The 27013-nt window shown below is 38.5% G+C and overlaps 1 protein-coding gene across 1 annotated transcript in view; it reads right to left on the reverse strand.

Moving 5' to 3' along the window:
* Positions 1-26258, reverse strand: part of obscna (obscurin, cytoskeletal calmodulin and titin-interacting RhoGEF a) — a 46584-nt gene extending 20326 nt beyond the window's left edge. Inside the window, 44 exon segments of the mRNA XM_057356484.1 lie at positions 57-323; positions 418-684; positions 758-1024; positions 1126-1392; positions 1474-1740; positions 1814-2080; positions 2201-2467; positions 2889-3155; positions 3229-3495; positions 3616-3882; positions 4304-4570; positions 4702-4968; positions 5203-5469; positions 5545-5811; positions 6656-6913; positions 7047-7325; positions 7495-7764; positions 8268-8534; positions 8609-8875; positions 9040-9306; positions 9410-9676; positions 9761-10027; positions 10112-10378; positions 10906-11172; positions 11273-11539; positions 11647-11913; positions 12015-12281; positions 12372-12638; positions 13765-14031; positions 14158-14421; positions 14512-14784; positions 15854-16120; positions 16441-16707; positions 16793-17062; positions 17335-17601; positions 18833-19096; positions 19688-19954; positions 20044-20313; positions 21794-22060; positions 22146-22250; positions 24112-24273; positions 24501-24767; positions 24878-24942; positions 25774-26258. Coding sequence (XP_057212467.1) covers positions 57-323; positions 418-684; positions 758-1024; positions 1126-1392; positions 1474-1740; positions 1814-2080; positions 2201-2467; positions 2889-3155; positions 3229-3495; positions 3616-3882; positions 4304-4570; positions 4702-4968; positions 5203-5469; positions 5545-5811; positions 6656-6913; positions 7047-7325; positions 7495-7764; positions 8268-8534; positions 8609-8875; positions 9040-9306; positions 9410-9676; positions 9761-10027; positions 10112-10378; positions 10906-11172; positions 11273-11539; positions 11647-11913; positions 12015-12281; positions 12372-12638; positions 13765-14031; positions 14158-14421; positions 14512-14784; positions 15854-16120; positions 16441-16707; positions 16793-17062; positions 17335-17601; positions 18833-19096; positions 19688-19954; positions 20044-20313; positions 21794-22060; positions 22146-22250; positions 24112-24273; positions 24501-24767; positions 24878-24884 — 10966 coding nt within the window. The 5' untranslated portion in view covers positions 24885-24942; positions 25774-26258.
* Between the last annotated feature and the right edge of the window lie 755 nt (positions 26259-27013).

Consider the following 27013-nt stretch of genomic DNA (forward strand, 5'->3'; position numbering starts at 1 on the left):
CTCAACCAAAAGACAAACAAAAATAAACATAAACAGATTAATGAATATTCACTTACCTTTTACTACAAGAGAAGCAGTTGTCACTAGGTTACCCACGCAGCACTTATACGTGCCAGAATCTTGACTTTTGAGGTCATGTATCTCGAGTTGTTGTAGACAGCCATCTTGTTTAATCTTGTACTTGTTTCCTGTGTTAATCAACACCATTCCTTTTTTCCACTGAACGGCGACTCCAGGTTCTGAAAGCTCACAGCTCAAGAAGGCTGTCTCACCTTCTTTTGCTTCAAGTCTTTGAAGATTCTTGCAGAAGAATAAAGGTTGCTCTGTACAAAGTGGGATAAAATGATCAGTGAAAATGACTTTTTTAGCAAAGCAGATTGTTTAGAGAGGTATACAGACCAAAACAAAGCCTTATACCTTTCACCGTAACAGAGCCGGTAGTCACCAGGCTTCCAGCACAACATTTGTAAACCCCACTATCCTGTGTTGTCACCTCGTGAATGTGAAGCTGTAGTTGACAGCCGTTTTGTTTCATCTCATACTTTTTACCAGGCTTCAGAATCACTGTTCCTTTCTTCCACTGCACAGACGTTACAGGTTTAGAGAGCTCGCAACACAACACGGCTGTCTTACCCTCCTCTGCTTCTTGGTTTTGGAGCTCCTCAGAGAAGACCAAGGGTTGCTCTGGAGTGGGAAAACAAAAATGTTTTAGATATTAAATAGATTCTCAAGTCAAAAATGTAAATTATTCGCTTACCCTTGACCGCAAGAGAAGTGGTCGTCACAAGGTTTCCTGCACAACATTTATAAGAGCCACTATCTTGACTTTTCAAATCATGTATCTGGAGTTGTAGCAGAGAGCCATCCTGTTTCATCTCGTACTTGTTTCCTGGTTTTAACAGCAACGTTCCTTTCTTCCACTGTACAGTTATTCCAGATTTTGAGAGCTCGCAGGTCAGGATGGCTGTCTTGCCTTCTTCTGCTTCAAGGTTTAGAAGGTTCTTACAGAAGAATAAAGGTGGCTCTGGGCAAGGTGAATTAAATCATTAGTTTCACACATTTACTTATACACATTTAATATGATTGAAAGGGCTTGGAATATGATAAAAAAAACAAGCCTCATACCTTTCACTGTAACGGAGCCAGTAGTCACCAGACTTCCAGCGCAACATTTGTAGACCCCACTGTCTTGTGTTGTCAGTTCATAGATATGAAGCTGTAGTTGACAGCCATTTTGCTTTATCTCATACTTCTTGCCAGGCTTTAAAACAATCGTTCCTTTCTTCCACAGCACAGCTGTTTCAGGTTTTGAGAGCACACAAGACAACACGGCTGTTTTACCCTCCTCTGTGTCTTGGTTTTGGAGCTCCTTTGAGAAGAACAAAGGCTCCTCTGGAGAAGACAATAGACATATATCAGAGGAACCCAATCAAACCAAAACATATAAATTATGTAATGAAATAACTTACTTACCCTTCACCAGAAGAGAAGCAGTTGTCACCAGGCTACCTGCGCAGCACTTATATGAGCCAGAATCTATACCTTTCAGGTCATGTATCTGAAGTTGTTGAAGACAGCCATCTTGTTTCATCTCATACTTCTGTCCTGGAAACAGTAACTCTGTTCCTTTCTTCCACTGCACAGCAACTTCAGGTTTTGAGAGCTCGCAGCTAAAGAAGGCCGTGTCGCCTTCTTCGGCTTCGAGACTTTGAATGTTCTTGCAGAAGAATAAAGGTTGCTCTGGTGGAATAAAAATGAAATTTTATTTCAAATATAATAATTAAAAAATAAAAGATTTTTGTTATTGATTTACCTTTTACTACAAGAGAAGCAGTCGTCATCAAACAACCCGCACAACATTTATAGGAGCCAGTATCTTCACTTTTCAGGTCACGTATATGAAGTTGTAGTAGACAGCCCTTCTGAATCATGTCATACTTTCTTCCTTGTTTGAGAAGCACTGTTCCCTTCTTCCACTGAACAGAAACTCCAGGTTTTGAGAGCTCACAGGTCAGAGTAACCGCCTCACCTTCCTTTATCTCCTGGCTTTGAAGCTCCTCTATGAAGACAATGGGTGGTTCTGGAAAAGACAAACGTCAATATGATTGAATTCATGTACCAACCTAAATTTACACCTGGTTAAGTTTCTTTACCGTTTAATAAAAATGTAAAGATGATGATTTAATCTAAACATACATACCCTTCACCTCAAGAGATGCTGTGGTCAGCAATGTACCAGCACAACATTTGTAGGAGCCGCTGTCTTGACTGTTTGCATCACGTATCAGAAGTGATAATTTACAGCCATCTTGCTTCATCTCATATTTGTTTCCTGGTCTAAGCAACAATGTTCCTTTCTTCCACAGCACGGCAATGGCAGTTTTGGAGAGCTCACATCTCAGGATGGCAGTCTCACCTTCTTCTACTTCTTGAGTTTGAAGTTCCTCCGAGAAATAAAGAGGTTGTTCTGGACACAGCACATTAATATTCTACTGTTATTTTGCATTGTGTTACTTAAACATTATAAAATATGTCAAATATTTTTGTAAATATTGTCACTGACGGGCAAAAACCTCACATCTCCAAATCATGCACTTTTTAGGACACACTGCATTTTTAAATAATAAAAAACTGTGCTGTCAAAATTAACAATCTTTTTTTTAAATAATGACTTATGAAAAAACACTAAATATTAGTTTGTGATTCCGCTCAACAGCAACAATATAAAAACAACATTTCCAGAATAGATGGGAACTAAAAAATATTATATATTGTGCAATATTTGGTCACAACCTAATTAATAACATTTGTCATTTTATAGTTTTGCTGACTTTGCCATGGTTCCAAAATATGACAAAATTATGAAATAAAGAATAAATAAATTGCACCTTTCACTTCCAGAGACGCTGAGGTCACCAGAGCACCAACGCAGCATGTGTAGACACCGCTGTCCTGACCTGTGAGTTCATGGATCTGAAGCTGCAGTTCTCCACCGTTCTGCTGTATTTCATATTTCCTTCCAGACTTCAGCAGCACTGCTCCTTTCTTCCACTGCACAGCAACTTCAGGTTTTGAGAGCTCGCAGCTAAAGAAGGCCATGTCGCCTTCTTCGGCTTCGAGACTTTGAATGTTCTTGCAGAAGAATAAAGGTTGCTCTGGGGTAATAAAAATGAAATTTTATTTCAAATATAATAGTTAAAAAATTAAAGATTTTTGTTATTGATTTACCTTTTACTACAAGAGAAGCAGTCGTCATCAAACAACCCGCACAACATTTATAGGAGCCAGTATCTTCACTTTCCAGGTCACGTATACGAAGTTGTAGTAGACAGCCCTTCTGAATCATGTCATACTTTCTTCCTTGTTTGAGAAGCACTGTTCCCTTCTTCCACTGAACAGAAACTCCAGGTTTTGAGAGCTCACAGGTCAGAGTAACCGCCTCACCTTCCTTTATCTCCTGGCTTTGAAGCTCCTCTATGAAGACAATGGGTGGTTCTGGAAAAGACAAACATCAATATGATTGAATTCATGTAACATCTTAAATTTACACCTGGTTAAGTTTCTTTACCGTTTAATAAAAATGTAAAGATGATGATTTAATCTAAACATACATACCCTTCACCTCAAGAGATGCTGTGGTCAGCAATGTACCAGCACAACATTTGTAGGAGCCGCTGTCTTGACTGTTTGCATCACGTATCAGAAGTGATAATTTACAGCCATCTTGCTTCATCTCATATTTGTTTCCTGGTCTAAGCAACAATGTTCCTTTCTTCCACAGCACGGCAATGGCAGTTTTGGAGAGCTCACATCTCAGGATGGCAGTCTCACCTTCTTCTACTTCTTGAGTTTGAAGTTCCTCCGAGAAATAAAGAGGTTGTTCTGGACACAGCACATTAATATTCTACTGTTATTTTGCATTGTGTTACTTAAACATTATAAAATATGTCAAATATTTTTGTAAATATTGTCACTGACGGGCAAAAACCTCACATCTCCAAATCATGCACTTTTTAGGACACACTGCATTTTTAAATAATAAAAAACTGTGCTGTCAAAATTAACAATCTTTTTTTTAAATAATGACTTATGAAAAAACACTAAATATTAGTTTGTGATTCCGCTCAACAGCAACAATATAAAAACAACATTTCCAGAATAGATGGGAACTAAAAAATATTATATATTGTGCAATATTTGGTCACAACCTAATTAATAACATTTGTCATTTTATAGTTTTGCTGACTTTGCCATGGTTCCAAAATATGACAAAATTATGAAATAAAGAATAAATAAATTGCACCTTTCACTTCCAGAGACGCTGAGGTCACCAGAGCACCAACGCAGCATGTGTAGACACCGCTGTCCTGACCTGTGAGTTCATGGATCTGAAGCTGCAGTTCTCCACCGTTCTGCTGTATTTCATATTTCCTTCCAGACTTCAGCAGCACTGCTCCTTTCTTCCACTGTACAGCTGATGCTGGTTTTGAGAGCTCGCAGCAAAAGACAGTGGTTTCCCCTTCTTCTGCTTCTTGATATTCAAGTTTCTTGCAGAAGTACAAAGGTTGCTCTGAAAAAACAATATGGGACAATACAGTGATCTCTCTACATCTCATGATGAAAAAAAAACGCAATAACCATTTGCTAGATTTTCATTGTGCTCTTCATCCATGAATGGCCCTTTATTTTCATGCACCCCACCTTTGACTACAATGGATGCCGTAGTAACCAGACTTCCACAGCAGCACTTGTATGTTCCGCTATCTTGACTTGTCAGGTCATGGATCTGAAGCTGTACTTTGCATCCATCTTGTTTCATCACATATTTGTTTCCTGGTCTCAGTCTTATCGCTCCCTTCTTCCACTGCACCTCAACTCCAGGTTTGGAGAGCTCACAGCACAGGAAGGCCGTTTCACCTTCTTCTGCCTCCTGGTTATGGAGGTCTTCACAGAAGAAAAGAGGTTGCTCTGGAAAAAGCAAATGTGTGTTAAAGGGATGCTTCACCCAAAAATGAAACACGAAAGTCATGAAGACCATGAAAGTATGTCATGAGAGTATAAAATCATACTCATCTGGAATGGCAAGAATTTTCATATTTGTGTGAACTATTCCTTAAACATATTGCTTAAATGTTAAACAAAAAAGGTCATATGGGTTTAGAATGAAAGGCGAACTACTCCTTTGGTTAACATGTCACAAACCTTTCACTAAAACATTAGCACGTGTTTCCAGGCTTCCAACACAGCACCTGTAGAAGCCACTGTCTTCATTCGTGAGGTCATGGATCTGAAGCTGGAGCTCAGTGCCCTCTTGCATCATCTTATACTTCCTCCCATTCCTCAGCACCATCGCCCCCTTCTTCCACTGTACTGCCACTCCAGGTTTAGAGAGCTCACAGCACAAGAATGCTGTTTCACCTTCCTCCACTTCTTGATTTTGGAGTTCCTCACGAAAAAACAAAGGACGCTCTGCAGTATAAAGAGAATAAAATGTTAGTATAAATGTTCACAATGGTCCATGTGTTCTGACTGTTTGACTCCTACCTTTAACAGTGATGCTGGCCCTGGTCTCAATGCCATGAGCACAACACCGGTAGGCTCCGCTGTCCTTACTTGTGACATCATTGATCTGTAGCTGTAGCTCACATCCATCCTGCTTCATCTCATATTTGTTTGCCGGCTGAAGCAGAACGGCTCCTTTCTTCCACTCAACCGGCACTCCAGGTTGAGATAGCTCACATCTTAAGAACGCTGTCTCGCCCTCTTCCGCTTCTTGGTTTTGAAGCTCTCCGCGGAAAAACAAAGGTCGTTCTGTGATATAATAAACAGAACAGAGGCATATGTTCGGTTTTTAACAATTACCAATTTATACATACAGTACAGTAGATTTTTTATCTGCAATTTATAAAACACGTAAGTGCAACAGGTTGGCAACAAAATCTACTGAACTACAATTCAATTTAACTTTAAATTTAATGTTATGAATATTTCTAAAAAGAACAACCATATGATGGGGTAGAGGCATCACAATATTCCCATATTGACAATAACTGACATCAATAACTGTGATTGATACTGATATTATTTTAATACTACTCCTATGATTATAAAAATTTAGCACCAGAATCTGGTTCACATTCACATTCAAAATTAATGATGAATTGACTGAGCATTATTTTATTTGTTATGGCTGTTAAACAAGTAATCGTGATTAATCGCATCCAGAATAAATGTCTGTGTACTGTGCATATTTACGTTGTATTTATAAACACATACACATATATACATTTAGGAAATATCTGCATGTATATGTTTAAATTTATATTTAAATATAATTTAAATTATATATAAGCATTTATCTTTTTTTTATAAATTACTATATAATATATAAATATTTACATGTATGTGTGTATAAATACAAAATGAATATGCACAGTACACAAACACATATTATGCAAACGCACATTTTTATTCTGGATGCGTTTAACAGACTTAATTGTTTTATTTCAACAGATATCGCAGTAATATTGTTATTGTGAATTCATTTGGCCACGATATCGGGTAAGGAAAATCTGATATTGTGACATCCCTAGATATGAATAATCAATAAATAATCATTTAAATCTATTTTAGGGAGGGCGTATACATTTCTTACCTTTGACTGTTAGCGTAGCACTGCTCTGCATGTCTCCTGTGTCACAAATGTACACCCCAGCATCCTCTTTTCTCACCCCATGAATTAGAAGATGATTGCATTTTCCTTCTTTTAAAGGTTCATACTTTTCTCCAGGTAGCAGGGTCACATTATTCCGTTTCCAGGTGACAGGTGTGCGGGAGTCAGACGTCACACAGGTTAAAGTGGCAGAATCACCCTCGAAAATCATCATGTCTTTCAGTTTTTCCTCTATAAACACTATGACAATAGAACATACATAGTTAATCAAAATACATTTTCGTGTCTTTTCATTAATTATCTTCATCAAAACGTCTGCTGAAATACATTACTTAAGGAAGATTTGAGATGTTATAAGGATTCTCAAGCTCACCTTGTGGTTTGCTGTTCACCCTCAGACGAGCAGACGTCTGTTCATTTCCCACCACAAAGGACACAACCCCAGTCTCCTCAGGTGTGGTCATGGTGAGCACCAGGTGGTGTTCTCGGCCACGGATACTCATCTGATTCATCTCGTTCTCCTGCAGCACGGTGGAACCGAGCCACCAAACCCCATCCAGGATGTTCTCGTGTGACAGCTCACATACAAAATGAGCGTTTTCGCCAGCAGTAACCGTCAAGTCCCGAAGACCTTTCACAATCCTCACACGCTCTGAGGATGAGACCAATAACCAGTAGTTTTTAATAAGTGCATTTGGCAGACACTAGGTGACTTACATTGCATTCAAGCTATAAATTGTATCATTATATGTGTTTCCAGCGAATCAAACCCATAAACTCCATAAACATTGAAAGTAATTAAATTCTATCCAGATGCTTACCTATCACCTTTAGGGTTGCAGAGGTCTTTTTACCTCTGACGCTGCATGAATACACACCAGCATCCTCCACTCTCAGCTTCCTTATTTCAAGCTCCTGAGTGGAACCTTTATGATGCAGGGTATATCGGCCACCCTGCGTGATCTGCTTTGCATCTTTCCTCCAGGTGACTGGGGCATTCGAGCTAGAGAGCAAACAACTAAAGAGGACAGAATCCCCCTCTACTGCTTCTTGACTTTCAAGTTCTCTCTCAAAGTACACAGAGGCAGCAGCTGTGAGGGGTTTGGAGAAAGTACAGTTTCAACAACATCAAACGGTTAAAGCAAAAAAAAGAAACAGTGCAAGGATTGTAATAGGTTTGTCTATGAAATGAAATGAGATTGTATGCGTGTATGACCCTGTCATTCATGAAGGGTATCATACAAGCTTCTTAAAGGGATCATGAGGGTGTCATACAGTATGTCGCACTGTATAACTGTGATTTTGGGTATAGACACAGATGTGTCATAATACGTAGTTAGTTAGAGTGCAAGGACAAACTATTCAATATCAACCTTTACATGCAACCAACTATTCTGTTTATAATCAAATTGATCCGAATGAAATTTCAACTGGATTGAATTCTACAACTTCATTCCACGACAAAAATTGGTGCATGTAAACATCTTTCTTATCTTTTCTTTGTTCAAAAGCTGATTAGGGTGTACACTGCATTATTACTATAATGATCTTTTAATAAGATTGTCCTGAATGTTTAAAGTTGCATTGGACCTACCCCTAACATTAACTTCAGCTGTGGTCCTCTGATCTCCAATAATGCAGCTATATTCCCCAACATCCATCGGAAGGACGTTCTTGATGTGTAACTCTGCGACCAATCCTTCCTGCTTGATCTGATATTTAGCCCCATTGCTGATCTCCTCATCTCCTCTCCACCACATTACCGGCACTCCAGCTTTGGATAGTTCACAATGCATGACAACAACACCTCCTTCTGGAGCTTCTTGGTTCTTCAGGTTTTGTTTGAACGTTACCGGCATGGCTGAGGAGTAACACAGTAGCACATTAGCTCATGGAGAGCTTAGTGACCAAAAACTCTCAAGACTTTATCCATACCAAAGACTTTGATTGTTGCTTTCGTCTTCTGCTCTCCACAGATACAACTGTAGACTCCACTGTCTTCAGGCATGGCTTTCATGATGATCAGCTCCCTCGTAACATCATATTCTCTAATCTGATACTTACACCCGGACCCAAGAAGCTCTTCTCCTTTTCTCCATTCGACAGGACAGCCGGCTTTTGAGAGCTCACAGTGCAACGCGAGCATGTTCTCTTCCTCAACTTCCTGGTTTTTCAACTTTACTTTAAAGGTGATGGGTGGAACTGAGCAGCAGAAAATGTCGGATTATTTCACAATTAACAAAACCATGCAGACCCTCAAAGCACAGCGAAGCAGAAGCCTACATTAAAGCACAATGCAACTTCACAGAAGCAAGCCAAGAAAGTCTTTGTGCCAAGCCGTCCCAGCAAAAGCCTGCATGCCTTACCCTTAACAGTTAGTTCAGCAGTCGACTCTGAATCCTTGGTTTTACACGAATAGTTCCCAGCATCACTTGCTTCCACATTATGTATGAGAAGTTTGACGATTCTTCCCTCTTGCTTCATTTCATACTTCTCATCGGGCTTGAGAATAACTCTTCCTTTCCTCCAGTCGACTTGAGCGTTGGGTTTAGAAAGCTCACAGCTAAGCACAGCTTGACCACCTTCCTTTGTTACTTCGTTTTGGAGTTCTCGTTTAAAGGTCACAGGTAGAGCTGCAGTAAACCATGAGAATGTGTTCATGTTAACCTTCAGATCGAGCCATGACACAAAGGCTATGAAAAGATAAAGTAGAACAAGCTAAGGTCTAGCGCATACCCTTGACTTTGACCTCAGCTGTTGTCTTTTCACATCCGGTGGTGCAGCTGTATAACCCAACATCTTCAGTATTCACATTCTTGATGAGCAATTCAGCGATTCTACCCTCCGCCCTCATCTGGTACCTCTCTCCCGGTATCAGCTCCTCTTTACCTTTCCACCACCTAACCATAGCACCCGGTTTGGAAAGCTCACATCGCAGCGAAACAGTGTTACCCTCCACCACTTCCTGGTTTCTTAGGTTTTGTCTGAACGTGATTGGGAGAGCTAAGAAATGATAAAAACATCTGGGTCACCTAAAGAGAAATCTGACCTAAACATCTGGAAATCATTTAACCGTGATTTTCGTACCGTTGATTTTAACCGAAGCTTCGGATGTCAGACTGGGGCATTTGCAAAAGTAGACCCCGCTGTCTTCAGGGACTGCTTTTCGGATGACAAGCTCCACTTTCATTGCCAGTTGTCTTATCTGATACTTCTCTCCAGGGTTTAGGAGTTCATCTCCCTTGAACCAATTCACATCAGCACAGACCTTCGAGAGCTCGCAACGCAACGTCACGTTGTTTCCTTCTTCGCCCTCTTGATTCTTAAGTTCTTGTTTGAATGTGATCGGGAGAGCTACACAAAGTAGATGAACAATGATGATGATTTCTATCTAACTAAAAGCTGAGCTTATGGAAACCTGCTGTAAGTCAATCATACCATTAACTTTGATGGTGGCTTCTGTCATTTGATCTCCACATACACACCGATAAACTCCACTATCTTCCGCTTGTACCTTCCTTATTAGCAACTCCGCTGTCGATTCTTTGTGCCTCAGCTGATATTTTTCTCCAGTCTTGAGCATTTCTCCTCCTTTCCACCATTCTACTCGAACACCAGCCTTGGAAAGTTCACAAAGCAAAGTGACGCTGTTTCCCTCCTGAGCATCCTGGTTCTTCAGAGTTTGTTTGAATGTAGCAGGGAGTCCTTTAGAAAGCCATGAGGAATTAAGCATGTATTTTTGACAAGTGTTTATGTTTGGTGTGAAGTGTGGAAGTGTTGTTTTTGCCCATCACTCAACATACTGAATGTACCGCTGCACAATTTCCTAAATATCTATCTAAAAATGCTCTATATGAGTTAAAGAAGAATTCTGATGATCAAACAAGTTCTCTACATCTAGTCCTTGCCATAATGAGATGAAGAGTGTAGCTAGGTTAAAAGCTCCCCTTATTGTTTGACATCAACCAGAAAACCAAGGGTGTTCTGAAACCAAGATTTGCCTGATGTCAAATAGGGAGTATGAACTTCAACTAATGTCATGTGATGAAAATCCAACAGTGACTTCTATGGGATACTGTTTAACCTTAGCCTGGCTTGTGATATATGTAACTTGTCAGCATGTTATTGTGGCTGGGGAGGGAGTGGACATTTCACATGAAATGAACGAATTGGATACGCTAGAAGAAATGTCAAATGACAATTAAATGTACATAAAACACATTACATCTTACCTTGAACCGTCAGCTCGGCTGTCGACAGCGAATCTTTGCTTTTGCAGCTGTAGCTTCCTGCATCAGCCTCCACAAGGTTATTAATCACCAGTTTGGTTAATCGTCCCTCCAGCTTCATCTGATATTTGTCTCCAGGTTTCAGAATCACTCTACCTTTCCTCCATTCCACCGGGGCACCAGGTTTTGAAAGCTCACAGGTAAATACTGCATTCATCCCTTCTGTAGACACCTGGTTATGAAGCTCTCGTTTGAAGGTAACCGGACGAGCTGACAAACCAATGACAACTCTTTTATTATACACGGAATGGATAAAAGCTTACACAAATCATCTGAAAGTCAGAGTGGTTTAGGGAATTGTTAGTCTAACCTTTGACTTTCACTTCAGCTTTGGTCTTCTGGTCTCCAGTAACACAGCTGTATATCCCAGCATCTTCAGGGAAAACGTTGGATATTTCCAACTCAGCATTCTTTCCATCCAGCCTCATCGTGTACCGTGGACCTGGAAGTATCTGTTTATCTCTTTTCCACCATTCAACAGGTACTCCGGCTTTGGAGAGCTCACATCGTAGAGTAAATGATTCCCCTTCTGAAGCTTCTTGGTTCTTGAGGTTTTGCTTAAATGTTGCAGGAACACCTGAGCAACCACAATTTGAAACACAAACTCAACATCATTATTTTGTGATGTGAAATTTATGAGTACACAATGCTATCAAGGATGAATCTCAACTGCATGATCCTTACCAACTATTTTAATCGTAGCTTTAGTCTTCTGCTGTCCACAGACGCATCGGTAGACTCCACTGTCTTCAGGTGTGGCCTCACGGATGATAAGCTCAACCGATGCGTCCCTTTCTTTCATCTGATACTTTTCTCCTGGCTGGAGCAGTTCATCTCCATTCCACCATTCTACGGGGACACCACCTTTTGAAAGCTCACAATGCAGTGTTACTGTCTTACCTTCCTCTGCTACCACATTTTTTAGCTTCTCTTTGAAGGTGACAAGTTGAGCTGCAAAACAGAACATTAAGGAACACATAAATCGTACATTGCTGATTTTGTTTAATGTACAGAATCAGAAACTTCCAACCTGGCAGATTCATTCAGCTTACCACTGACAGTGATGTTGGCAGATGTCTGGGCACCTCCACAGGTGCAGCTGTACACTCCACTATCGTCTTGTGTCAAATGAAAGATTTTTAGCTCTAACACAGAGCCCCGCTGTCTGATCTGGTATTTCTCTCCAGACTTAAGCAAGTTATTCCCTTTTCTCCATTCAACAGAGGTGGCCGGTTTTGATATCTCACAATGTAATATTATACTGTTTCCCTCCTCGGCCATTTGATTTCTTAACTTCTGTTTAAATGTGATGGGTTGAGCTGCAAATATATAAACATATCAGCTCAGTTTCAGACTTTCTTCTGAAAATCACACCAACGAGTCCAAAAATCATACATTTTAGCACTTACCTCGTATTGTCACAATGGCTTTGGTACTCTGATCCTGACAAGCACAACAGTAAGTCCCGCTGTCCTCCGGCACTGGATTTCTGATGATCAGCTCCAGTATGGTAACTATATGCCTCATTTGATATTTCTCTCCAGGCCAGAGGATTTCCTCCTCTTTCAACCACTCCACCGGGTTCCCAGCTTTAGAAAGCTCACATCGTAATAGTACAATTTTACCCTCCACCATCTCTTGGTTCTTTAGCTCTTTGATAAACGAAATAGGAACCGCTGATAAAAAGAGAGTACATGTTAGTAAGGATTTTAGAAATGCAGAGCATGCAACGCCAAGGTCATGGGTTCGAATCCAAGAAAATACATAAGCTGCGTCTAGGAAAGCTCACAGGTATCGCACACCGGACGCGTACATTCTATGCACGAGCTCAAGTTTAAAGGCTACCCCTGATGCAAGTTGGACCCATTTAAACTTATCTAATACATTATTTTTATTAAACAATTGGTCTTTGAACGTTACTAAATTAATATCGGCTCCATATGACGTTGGCAAATCTGTTAATTTCCTGTATCTGTTTAAAGAGTAAATATTACAATGTCCTTAAAATTACATTTCATGCAGTGTGTAATGTTGCCGTGTGTGAATGTAAGCAGTCTGCCAAAGTGAACAAATAACAAAGTTATTGGCTTGGGGAAAAAAGGAGTCGACTCTGAATCACGGGAACGAGTCGTCTGTTGTTCTAATTTCTTTTCCGGGTCGGATTTGCGTCACTCCGTGTAATGCCGAAGGCGTTCAATTTGCGACACTGCACGCGGTAGACCAATCACAGCAGACTAGACCATCTGAACAATCAGATCAGAGTAGGCTGACAGAAAGGAGGGGATTAGAAAGATGAATCTCCGTACTAATCATTTGAGAGTCAGTCAAGAAGTAAGGTAAGAATAATTGCCTATTACTAGACAATGAAAGAGTTTTTACACCGTGTATGTATGTAAACTTGTTGTTGGACACTCCTTAAACCAAAGTAGGACCTTAAAAATCACAAAATATTTCCTCTTTAAATAACAAATTAAGATTTTTTTTGTATTATTGGGCTATTTTTTCGTTATTCCCAAACAGATAAATATATCTTGCAGTCTCTCTAAAGTTAATTTGTACATTAAATATGATTTTACAGAAATTCCATGTAATTTAATGTTAAACTATGTGGCGCTCTGTGGCAAGGCAGGATTTTGAGCACTGACCTCAGTTGTATTGTGGCGTCGGCACCGGTGTGTACACTATTTTTACAAACGCTGCTTCAGCGTCCAGTGTGCGACCCCCTTAAGGGACGGGAATCTCTATAAACTGATTATGAAAGATGAATGCTATTGATGAGAACAATTCATTTCATATTATTACCATTGACTGTAACAGCAGCCATCGTTCTTTGGTCTCTGCAAATGCATATGTAATTCCCAGAGTCATCTGGTATTAGATTGTGTATTGTAAGAGAGATGTAAGATTTCCTCTGCTTCACGTGATACTTCTCGCTTGGCTTTAGTGTCTCTGCTCCTTTTCGCCACACAAAATGGACACCAGGTATAGAGTACTCACACGTCAACGTGACGCTCTCTCCCTCTTTGACCTCCTGATTCTGAAGAGGTTTTATAAACTCAGCTGGGACAGCTGATGTGAAAAACAATATAAACACATCTCAGTTGAAAAAACACAAAATTAACATTTCTATTCACACACTGACTTCAAGAAATAATGGGTAATAAATTCCAAAAGACAATAAAAACATTTCTGTACTTTTAACAGTCACAGTGGCTTTAGTGCTGACAGATCTCGCATCACACTCGTACACCCCGGCGTCACTATCTGTCACATCATGAATGGTAAGCCTGGTCTCATTTCCAGATCGAGTCACTACATTCTTTGAAGAATTCCAGATTAAACAGCTGTCCTTGTACCATACAATGTGGCACGGCTTTGAGGTCTTGCACAACATCACTACACTCCCTCCTTCAATCGCCTCTGTGTCCTCCAATGCTTTAGTTATTGTGGGGCGTCTCTCTGCAATTCAAACAAGGTTTGAACAGTAATCTAGTATTTCAAGTTTTTTTAATAAGCATCTTGTAAATGTCAATGATTTAGGATAGTTACCTCTGACTAACAGTGATGCATATGTTTTTTTGTCCCCAGCCGCAAAAGAGATGGTGCCGGTGTCTTTGCGAGCAAGCTGCTTGAAGATGAGAGTGTGGTATCCACCATGTATCATCTTGATCTCATTGAGATCATTAGTGTAGAGCAAAGTCTCATCCAGGTACCACTTAACATCAGCGTAGTCGCTCGGGCAGATACGACACTTGAAAACGATGGTATCTCCTTCTAGACACTCTTTATCTTCCAGTTCATCAAGAATGATCACTTTTTGCCCTGAGGACCACATTTAAACATAAGATGAATCAAAACTGGCTAATAAATAGCGCTCAAACTTCTCATATTGACTTTTAAAGTGATAGTTCAACCAAAAAATGTCATAATTTACTCATTCTCATTTCAAACCTGTATAACTTTCTTCTTCAGAACACAAAAGAGGATATTTTGAAGAATGTTGGTAATTAGAGATGCACCGATATAGCAGCCAATAACACAGTGTAACAAATGTTTGTTTCGCCCGACCTTTTTAAAGTTCTTGTACAATTCTGTGGTGCTAATTGTTGTGGTTATATTTATATTCATGTAGCATCAATGTTTCAGTGTATATAGCTCAAGTAAATTTTGAGCTTATATCCTTAATTACGATATATCGGTATATTGCTATTGCAAATAAACAACATTTTCGTATTAAGTATGTTAAATTTCACAAAGAAACAGTCAAATTAAAGCCAAACACAACTTTCTTAAAAATGTGTTTAATTGTTTAATGGGTATCGGTCGATAAAAGCAATTTTTCACACTATTGGCCAATACATTAAAAGCAGCCGATGAATATCAAAAGAGGACAGGAAAATGCAATGAATTTGTGCTCTGTATATAGAAAATGTTAAGAAACATCACCAGTGTGGTGTTCAATACTATTAGTCATTATATTAATTAATAACATTCAGAAAGTTAAGAAATATTAATTTAATCTTCAGAATCGATATCGGCAGTTATCACTCTAAATATTCGAGTATCGGTAAAGAAATTTAGTATCGTGCATCTCTATTGATAACCAAACAACAGTGGCCCTCATAGACTTCCATTGTATGGACACAAAACCAGACAGTTCTCAAAATATCCCCTTTTGTGGTCCAAGGAATAAAAACTCATATACAAGTTTCAAATGATGAGAGTAAACAAATGATGACAGAATTTTTATTTAGGGGGGATATATAAATAAAATAAATAAACAAAATAATAAAATAAACCACAAAAACCATTGTCAATATACACATTGTATTTCTATGACATTATTACAGCAAACACAGAAATATCATTATACAGGTAAATTTGGCTCTACCTTGAATTGTGAGCAAAGCTCTGCTCTGCATTGTCCCAACATCACAGGTATAGACAGCACTGTCACTCTTCTCCAGATTATAGATGGTGAGAGAGAGAACAACATCTTTCCTTTTTATAAGGTACTTTTGTCCATAGCTGAGCACCATCAGGCCTTTAAACCAGGTGACGGTTTTGGGGGGCTTCCTGGTTTCGCACTCCATGGTCACCATGCTCTTTTCCTCTGCACGTACATCCTTCAGCTCCTTTGCGAATGCGTGTTGCACATCTAAATAAACAAAGAGAAAGGACAAAAGATAAATGACAAACATCAGTGAAATCTAATCTGTCTATGATGCTTATCAGTGCCAGATCACTTTTTCTAATGTTCAAGTAGCTAATGACTAGCATGACATAAGCAACACAAGGTTTGTAGTGAATTGGAGAAGTTCAAAAAGTAGTGCTTCAAATCTCAAACGCATAATGTATCCTTGGGGCATTTTTTTTTTACCTTGATCATTTACCAACATACATATAAATGCAGCTACATGAAAGCCATAATAACTACAGAAAATCCTGTTTAATAAAAATCAATAAGGAAGCATTTACCTCTAACATCTAATCTCGCTCTTGTAGCAATCCCATCAGCCTCACAGCAGTACTATCCTGAGTCCATTATGGCTGCATTATGGACGATCATCTTCACCAGATAATCCTTCTGGGTTATTTCATATTTTGGGCTAGCTCGAATCAATCGCCCATTTTTCAACCATTTAACCGCCGTGTCAGGTTTGGTGATCTCACAGCTAAGCTCTGCATGTTCACCAGGTGTTGCTTTCACATTCAGCATATCTCTAAACACTCTCACAGGCTTCTCTGAGAACAGATGAGACAGAGAGACATGTGTGAGAGACATGCTGTAAACTATAATTAGCAATATTTAGAAAAAAAGGCCTCTCACCTTTGACAAACAGCATAGTTCTGCAACTGAGATCTTTGATGATAAAGACTACCTCCCCAGCTTCAGATATTATCACTTCCTGTATGCTCATTGAATATTTACGGCCATTGCTTGTGACTATGATTCGTCCATTAGTCACAATCGGTTGGCCATTCATGAACCACGATGCTTCATCAATAATATCATGGGACAGGATACATTCAAAATGGCAGTTTTCTCCTTCCAGAACAGTTGTCGTCCTTATCCGCTTAACAATGCTAATATGAAGATCTGGAGAAAATCCCTCAGTTCAAATTAAATTATAGTTAATGCATTTTTAATAAATGATTTAAAAGAGATAGATCACCTCAAAAAAAATCTGCCATCATTTACTGTACTTCTGAATTTTCATACAATTTCCACACAATAATAGTAAATAATGAATAGGGCTACAGTAACAGTCACTTCAATAAGAGAAAAAAGTCATACAGTTTTTTAACACACCATAAGAGTAAATGATGACAGAATTTGAATTTCGACCCCTGTGAGAATATAAAACCTACCACGAACTATGACTTTAGCTTTGGTTTGACTGGAGCCAATATCACAGGTGTACTCCCCTCCGTCATCCTTTCTCAGCTTGCGGACGATAAGAGTCAATGACTTGCCTGCGTGGAGAATCTCATACTTCTCACTGGCATTTATAACTTCACCATCTTTCCTCCAGATAGGTAATACAGACTGCTTGGAGACCTCACACTGCAGATGAATTTCACCACGCTCCTCACCGGTTACATCTTCTAAAGATCTAAGGAACACTGCGGGCCTCTCTACGAGACACAAACACCAAACTCTATGATTCATAAAGTTGGCCACATAAATGTAAATACTGGGAATCCAGCATTATAAGTGTCATTTCTCTCAACATTTTGCATCAGCTTTGGGTTTACAGTAGTTCTGTCCTTTAAAGCATGGAACTCAAACAAATAAGTATAATTTACATTCTCTGAGTTAATAAAGTATGGTAAAGTTCAAGTATGTTTTAAGTATACTTTGTGTCATGATCCTGCCTCACCTTGTTATGATTTTCTGGTCTTGTGGCAGGGTCATGACAGCCCCACGTGTTTTGTGTGGAGAGAGGCATGTTATTGTTGGTTCTGACATAACATGCGCTCTCTCCAGTCTCGTCTTTGGCCCCGCCCCCGTTTCCTCGTTTAGCTTCCCATCATTGTTTCATTACCCACAACTGCCCATTGTAATTAACCCTTGTTAGTCCGCCTATATCATGCCCACGTGTATGCTGTCCTGTGCTGTTGGATTCTACTGTGTTAGCTGTGCCTACGATATCATTGTCTTGATTCTTATTTGACTAATCTGTTGCTCAGTTTTTTCCCCCTCATGGGAAGTCTTTATTTTGCACCTTGTTTATAGTTTGTTTTGTTGTAGTTTTCCCCATTGTGGGTCTTTTGTTCGTAATAAAGTGTTTTTTGTGCTCAGTACCGTTGCCTGCGATTGGGTACTTCCCTGACCTATCTCGACACTTTGTGCCCAGTACTATGGAAGTATAATGTCAATGCACTAGCAGTACACTTGTAAGTACAGTATACTACAACTAAACTTGTAGGTGATAGTTTACTAGTTTAATACTTTAAGTTAAAACCCCTGCAAAGTGTTATATGATTGCTCGGGGAAACTACTAGTTTAGTAGTTTTAATACTGCATGTATACTTGCATATTTTCTTTGAGTGAACTTAACACTTAATAATTTAAGCTATTCCACCCCAAAAACTTGTTAATATATTTAAGTATAGCCTAGCCTACTGTACTTCCGATACTAAGTTTTATTATGTTTGTATTATATCGTTGATCAAAAGACAATACAAGTACAATAAGCAAAATATATTTAAAATTAGTACTGACAGAAAATTCTAAGTATATTTCTGAGAAGTACAAAAAAAATAGACTGAAATTATGTATTTATTTTTATATGTTTAGAAGTAAATAATCACTGAAATAAACGTAAAGGTAAATAAATGTAAGGGTAACCACTGAAAACCTCACCTTTGACCCTGAGAAATGCAGTCTCGCTGACATCAAAGGCTTTGAACGTTACACGGCTCTCCTGAGAGGCGAGTCGTTTTAGAATCAGACTGTAAACCTTTCCAGAATTCTGGATCTTGTTGATGTAATTGGTGTGTTGCACTCTGTCATTGAGAAGCCATTGGACACCGGGAGACTCATGATTTAGTTCACAGGTGAACACTGCAGTTCCATCCTCCTCAACTTCAGCTTGTTCCATGTGTCTTATGATTTTCAACCTTTTAACTGAAGAAAAACTACCGTTATTTCTATTGGCTCTTTTCTATTGAGCAGTCTCTCTGCTCAAATTATGACATTTAGGTAACACTTTAAAATAAGGTGCTATTTGTTAACTATTAGTTTATGCATTAGCTAACGTAAACAATGAACAATACTTCTACAGCATTTATTAATATTAAATCATGATAATTTCAGCATTTACTAATACATTATTAAAATCAAATGTTATCAAAAGTTAATGCACCATAAACTAACATGAATTACTGTATTGACATATACTAACATTTACAAGTATTAATAAATGTTGAAAAAACTTCATTGTTAGCTAATGCATTTACTAATGTTAACTAGCACCTTATTGTAAAGTGTTACCGACATTTACGATGCACCAACAATTTCATTTAATTTAAAATTTCATAAAATTTTAAAAATGTACTCCCAAAATATTAGTTGAACCACAACCTCAGATTCCACATACTGTAGGCAGATTCCTATGAAGAACTTTCTGTTCTCTGAGAACTTTTCCTTTTAACACGTGCATTCAAATTGTACACCTACAGCTGAAAAAGAAGAAGGGAAGAATACAATGAACCGTACCTTCCACGTTGATTCTTCCTCTTGTCTCTGAACCCCCAGCCACACAACGATACTCTCCTGAATCGGTTGCTTTCACACCCAAGATGGTCATCTCAACCCCGTTCTTCTCCCGCTTCATTGCGTACTTATTTGAACCAAACAAGAGGGTTCTTCCCTTAAACCAGCGTACCACTCTTGGAGATGGACAGAATTCACAGCTGAGCGTAACTTGCCCATTCTCTTTCACCTCCACGTCTGAAATGGGCTGTGTGACAATCAAGGGGCGCTCTGTAAGAAAGGTATAAACAAGTTCATAAAAGATCTGTGATTCACAAGCCAATATAACATATGACAAAAACACACACAGATTTCATTACCTGTCACTGTGAGTTGAGCTTCTGACTTGCTCTTTCCCGAGATGAACTGCACAATGCCACACATACTACTGTCGGTTTTAGCGAAAATGAGTTTATTTGAGGTTCCTTCCCTCTCAATTCTGATTTCCGGACAGGGACTTAGTAGCCTCCCATTCAGGGTCCATTTTGGTGCCCTCACTAATTTAATACTGGTTTCCACTTTAAAACGAGCCTCTTTAGGTTCCATGACCTCCACAGAACTAAGTCCTTTCAAAATGCTGATGGCCTGCTCTGTTAGAATGGGCAAAATAAAGTAATCGTGCAAGCTGAAATATTCTAATGAGAACCCAGTTTTAGCAAATACAGATTTGATATGGTATTTTAAAGCTGTGTAAACGTAAATGGTTTAATTTTAATGATATTCTAAATAAAATTACTGTAAACAAACACGGATAGTTCACCCAAAAAGGAAAATTCTGTCACAAATTACTGACTCTCTAATTGTTCCAAACCTGTATAAATCTCTTTGTTTGGTTGAACGTGTTGTGGTGAAAATAACGATCTTGCAGCTCAAAAAATCTCTCAGACAAAGAAGGTCGAGGTGTCAAAGAGTTAACTTTATTTGCTCGAGTCAAATAAAGTGAGATGTTCCAAGTCATCTAAAAACCAAGTGTTTTCCAGTCTACAGTTATAGTAAAACTTCTGAAAGGTGGTCCTTTCTAAAACCAATCAGGTACTTTCCTGTTATCTCTTATTTTTTATTAACCAATTGTCGATTGTCTGCCACCAATAAGTCCCAGGCAACAAGGTACGTATCTAATGGTGGTACGCTCGCTATTACCTCATTTTTAAAATAATTTGCATACAATGGTTACCTCACGAGACCACCAAACAAGCCATGGTCACCATACGAGACCACCAAACACACCTTGGCGTACATGCGTGATCATGGTTACTTATAAACAGTGGAAAGTCCCCAGGTTTCAGAGAGAGCACAACATGTCTCAAACTTTAGGCCTCTGAAACATCACTGGATTTTACATTGTCACACTGTGCTCAAATGTGCTTTAAACATGCTTAAAATGACATTAAGTGCATTTATACAAACAATCATTGGTTACAGGTACAGATTGTATCATTAAATCATCAATTCATCTTCAAATAATCAAATCATCATCATAAACCTACTTATATGTAATCATTCTTGATTAAATGTGATTTCAGATCAACCCATCTATGTCTACTAATGTTCCTATGAATACTTCTTAATACTTTTTAGGTATTTCTCATTTGTATAATAACTGTGGTGAATAACAGTGCTCAATACATGTAAAATATATCTTGTTTGTGTTCATATGTGCTCAGAAATTGCACAATAAACACAGACAAAGATATTTGAACGAATGCTTGTAACCGACAAGTTCTTGGACCCCATTGACTACCATAGTAGGAAAAATTACAATGGTAGTCAAAAGTACCCCAGAACTATTTGCTTTCCTACAGTCTTCAAAATATCATCTTTTGTGTTCAACAGAACAAAAAAAATGATAAAATATTTTTTCCTACCATGTTAGTCAATGGGGTCCAAGATCTGTTTGGTTTATAAGCATTCTTCCAAATATCTTTCTCTGTGTTCATCAGAACAAAGAACTTTATACAGATATGGAACAACTCGAATGTGAGTAAATGATGACAGAATTTTTATTTTGGAGTGAACTATCGCTTTAAAATGTTAGCCTGCATTTACATTATTTATTCGTGGGTGTCTTACCCTCTACGAACAGCTGACAAGATGTGCTCTCATCCACAGCATCACAGATAAAAGTGTCTTCATCTGATGATCCCACATCCTCTATGATAAGCTGTCTGTACAGACCATCATTGACAGTTTGGTACTTTCTATTCTGCACAATTTCAAGATTCCGTTTGTACCATTTGACCACAGCGTTGGCACGTGAGACCTGACACTCCAGCAAGGCACGGTGTTTGTACATGCCGATCTTCACCCTCAGAGGCCTCACAAACTGAACTGGAAGTTCTGCAATGGTTGTCTTTGTTAAATTTAAGTACAATTGAACTAAATGAAGATAATGTCATTGTTATTCGTTGTTTGTAAATGTTACCTTTAACTCGTAGGGTCGCTGTTGAGGAGACCCTCTCTGCAGTGAATGTGATCTCACCAGCATCTTCTGGCTTTACTGATTTAAATGTTAGAGAATGCATTTTACCTGCGTTTGTGAGATAAACAAAAAGCATGTATGATATTTAGCAAGGCAAAACTGCTTAACAGATCAATAAAATTTAACAAAAATTCTTTAGAATGTCAGTTTGTGGCGACAATTCCCTCAAATCATGATGTGTGTTCGTCTTCATGCGGAGTTGCGCAGACCGATCAACTTAAAGGGATACTTCACCCAAAAATAAAAATTCTGTCATCATTTACTCACCTTCGAGTTGTTATAAATCTGTATAAATTTCTTTGTTCTGATGAACACAGAAAGATATTTGGAAGAATGCTTATAACCAGACAGATTTTGCCCCCCATTGACTACCATAGTATGAAAAAATACAATGGTAGTCAAAAGTGCCCCAGAAATGTTTGCTGTCCTACATTCTTCAAAATGTCTTCTTTTTTTCAGAACCAAAAAATGATAAAGTAATTTTTCCTACTATGGGAGTCAATGGGGGGCAAGATCTGTTTGGTTATAAGCATTCTTCCAAATATCTTTCTCTGTGTTCATCAGAACAAAGAAATGTGACGTTATGCAGATTTGGAACAACTCGAAGGTGAGTAAATGATGACAGAATTTTCATTTTTGGGTGAAGTATCCCTTTAAGACATCGAAGTCCCGCGAGATCATAGCTCTTAGAAAAGCTCTCGCCAGTACGTAGATGTCATAAGGTCGGTCTGCGCAGCCAGAGATACTCTTATTATATGGAGATGGAAGGGTATGTAATACTTCAAGTTGGAGAAAGCTTAACAGCTAACAAATTCCATTGACATCCATTAAAAATAGCCTCTGATCTCTTTTCCTGCGTTCCACTGAAGCATTGGCGTTGCGCTTTTTTTTCTTTTTCTTTTTTTTAACGCGCACGCGTTAACGCGTACTACGTGTTAACACGTTAGTTTCACACGTTTTGGCCCGTCTGGCCTTCCATACAGCAGCACCGCGTAAAGTCGAACACACCCACGCCTTAGGTATGGCTCAGGTGACGCCTTTCACGTGATGAAAACAAACCAAGCGATATGCATTTAAATCTTCAATCTTTCCTGTTAGTTACGTTTGCATTCTACTGGTGATAATTGTCCAAATCATAAAACTTGTGATGCTCTTGGTGGAATGAAAAAGGTGAGCAATATAATTGTTTGATAAGGTGAACAAGCGAGCTGTGCTTTAAAGTTCGTGTACAATAATATCACGACCGTGATATCTAGGAAGTTAAAGCTTCAAAACTATAAAATGAATGAACGTTTTGAAGAAAATGTAATAAATACACTACAATCGTTAGAAAACGAGTTTGCTTTGAGTTGCATAGCCTCTTGTATTTAACGTTAAGTAACGTTAAATGTCTCCCGGAATTAATTGTTTTGCTTTAGAGTGTCTTCGCTAAAGTTGCTACCACCAAATGTTAGTTTTTTATTGTACTTACGAATATTGTTTTGAACGGTATATCAGTGTTGCACTGAATGAGATACGCTGTTTAGGTTGTGTAAATATTGAATATTAAACTGCCTTACCGCAACCCTCTTTTATAAAAGTGTGTGCGCAAACTGCGCATGCGCGCGGTTGAAGCCTGTGTCCTGAGCCGCTAACTTATTTGTTCGTTTTTATTTGTTTTTTTATCAATTAAAAGAATTAAAAAGAAAATAAAGGCAATTAATTGTTTTATTTAAAGTTACTTTAACATTCATTTTTTCTGTCGCAGCTGACATGCGCAATTGACTCCACTGAATGCTGCTGATATTCCCACCAGGCCAGGATTGGTCAGCTTTACCAGCTAAGCATCCATATATTTTATGAAAATAATTAACAACAATATAGTCAGTTAACAAATTGTGTTATCCCCACCTAAATCTCTTACACATACCATCGCATTTTATTTTAATGTTGTCTACAGCTCTCAGCCGGCTGTCATCTTTGTACCACTTTCCATCCACATCCTCCCAGTTGACTTCACAGACAAACGTCACACTCTCCTTCTCGGTCACACTGGCATTTTCAAGATACTTCACAATCTTTATATCTCTGGCTGTTGGAAAAGAATTGGCAAAGACACTAATACAAGCAAGAAAGAAGTGTATTATGTGTATTGATACCCAAAAGCACTATACAACTTGTTTGGTAAATTCCAACACACATTATGCATTCTAAATGGGAAAATGAAATGACATGACATGACATGAAGTAGGTTTACAAAATGTATAAGACCCAGCCATTACACCATCAAGAACTGATCTTAAATCCCATTGGTTGTACCTGTGACCGTGAGCAAAGCCGAGGTTTCGATCCCTTCAGCTATGAAACTGATGAGGCCCGTGTCAGCGGTTGTGACCCTTGTCAGCGTGAGAGTGTGTGTTTTGCCCCGAGTTGCAATTCGACACACAGGCTTTGACTTAAAAGGGACACCATCTTTCGTCCACTGACCCGGGATGTATGCATGACTCAGGACCACTTCAAATGTACATGCTTCTTTCTCACACAGTGTCACATCCTCTATGCCCTTGACCAATTGAATTCTGTTCACTAAGAATGAGAAGAATTGCTTTGTTTCAATTATGGCAATCTAATCAGTCATAGAATAATATTGATTAGTGGTAAATAATTCAGTATATAACATGAGAAATCATTCTTACATGCCATGTTTAGGATGTTGTGCACTCACAATCCTTTAGGAATGGTCAGCAGCTGCGGCTGAACTCTACAAAGGGTGTCAGAAAATAGCGATGTAGAATATTGATGAAAAGTGAGTAAAGTGCCATTTTTTACTAACAAAAATGTGTTAATTATTTTTGTATTAATGTATGCCTAAGTGTTAATTAAGTGCATAATAATGCATCGAATTCAGTGCTTAAAAGACAGGCTATTGAAACTTCTGCTTCAATAAAGACTTTGAAATATTCTGTAATTGATCCCTTAGAAACGTGGAAAATGACATGCACAAATATTTCTGCCGCGTCATTTAGCTAGCTTGTGTTATGGATGGTTTTTAAAATCTCGTTCATATGTGCAAATACAATTTATATTTGTTTAAGCCCAACAGAGAAAATCCCAGAATGACCCACTACACACTCCTCTCACACATTACACACAAACAAACACCTCCCCCAGGTGACCCATTGACACATCAGCAGTACTAAATTACAAGTGGTCTCCAGTGTGTGTTAGAGTTTAAAACATAAAATCTGTCCTTGCTCCTTGTGAGAATCAAAAGACTGGATTTCATCTTTTGATTGTATTCGTTTTCAGAGTATAGTCGAAACTGAAGATGGAGAAGTCATGTTTTGGGACAATACTGCATTACTGTTAATACTGAAGTGTCAAGGCCACTATAGACTTGAAACAATATTTATATTAAAATATTTATTAACATATGAAATATTAGAATATAATATTAGAATATTTATAAGAAATATTAGAATATTTATCTATTAATATTGGAAATACCAGCAGATTGAAAATTGCAGATGTGCACCATAGTGTATACAATTAAGTAAATCATGATCAATACTATGAAATTGTTGTTACTGACCGGACTTATGAGGAATAACCGGACAATCTTCTGTTCTCCCCACCATTAGTGACATTTTCCTCAAATTAAACTCCACAAAAGGCACTTTTCATCATCACTAGATCTTTTTGAAGCTGGTGACAAAAATACCAGAAGACATCAAAGTTTGCTTTTCTTTTTTCACGTAAATTCCTCCAGGATTAGCCAACAAACTTTGACCAAAGTCTAGCATGCCCAGGTCAGTGTGCTATCCCCGTTTCCCTTGGCAGACGGGCAGCTGAAAGCGTTTTTCTTTTTTTCCAGCTTTCCCAAAGGCTAATTCCAAACAGCTGACATATCTCACCCGACTCTTTTCCAAAATAGCTGTGTGTCATTATAAATAAAGATAGTAACATCTTGTCTACACGGTACAAGTTCTGCCTGCTGCATTGTTTTAATTTCACTCTGGGTGGTTGAGGGTCCACCTTCTAAGAGGATTGTTTAATTCATTCCTTAAAGTAATTAGCATATTTGTCTCTTAATTGTGTATTTATGCTTTAAGAAACCCAAATAAATGTGCTCGGGTTATTTAATGACTTGATTACTCACGTTTCCAGTCTTGCTTCCCAATGAATGATCATTTATTTCCTCGATTCATTTTGTGCTGACCAGACTTTATCTCCAGACCCTTCGTTCACGAATCATATTTCTCAGAGAATTTGCCAAGGCAAACTACTCAGAAAGGTCACCAGAGATTAAAGGATTTTAACTGTCATTCAGATGTGAAATCACTTGTTAGATCATTCTGAGTGCTCATAGGACTGTGGGAGGAGGCATCAAAGTGGTCACATGACAGAACATAAAATCCTTGTTAAAAACAAAAGCCATAACATCACAGTAATGTTGTTTCAACCTGTGCATGCATATCCAGAATTGCACATATACTTTGTCCACTTTGTGTTGTCAGTAAAACAATGGATGTTGAGATGCATGATGCTTTCATTTAATACTTGTTCCTATGTTTATTATTGATAAGACCTGAAGGTCTTTGTTGCATTAACCAGTTGCAGAGTCAAAGGGATGCATAACGGATGGTCCAAAGACACCGCATAAATACCAATTTACTACAGAACCAGAGCCAAGCATTAGGTGAAATTAGAACTTGACAAGACAGCTGAACACTGCACCTAAGCCCACAGGTCCTTGTTTGGAGACCATCTCTCTGAGTTTCACATTTCCTTTGGTTCTGCCTCTCTTGTCAACAAGGTTCCACCTTGTTGAC

The sequence above is a fragment of the Triplophysa rosa genome, linkage group LG17, assembly GCF_024868665.1.
Source record: "Triplophysa rosa linkage group LG17, Trosa_1v2, whole genome shotgun sequence".
Lineage (NCBI taxonomy): Eukaryota > Metazoa > Chordata > Actinopteri > Cypriniformes > Nemacheilidae > Triplophysa > Triplophysa rosa.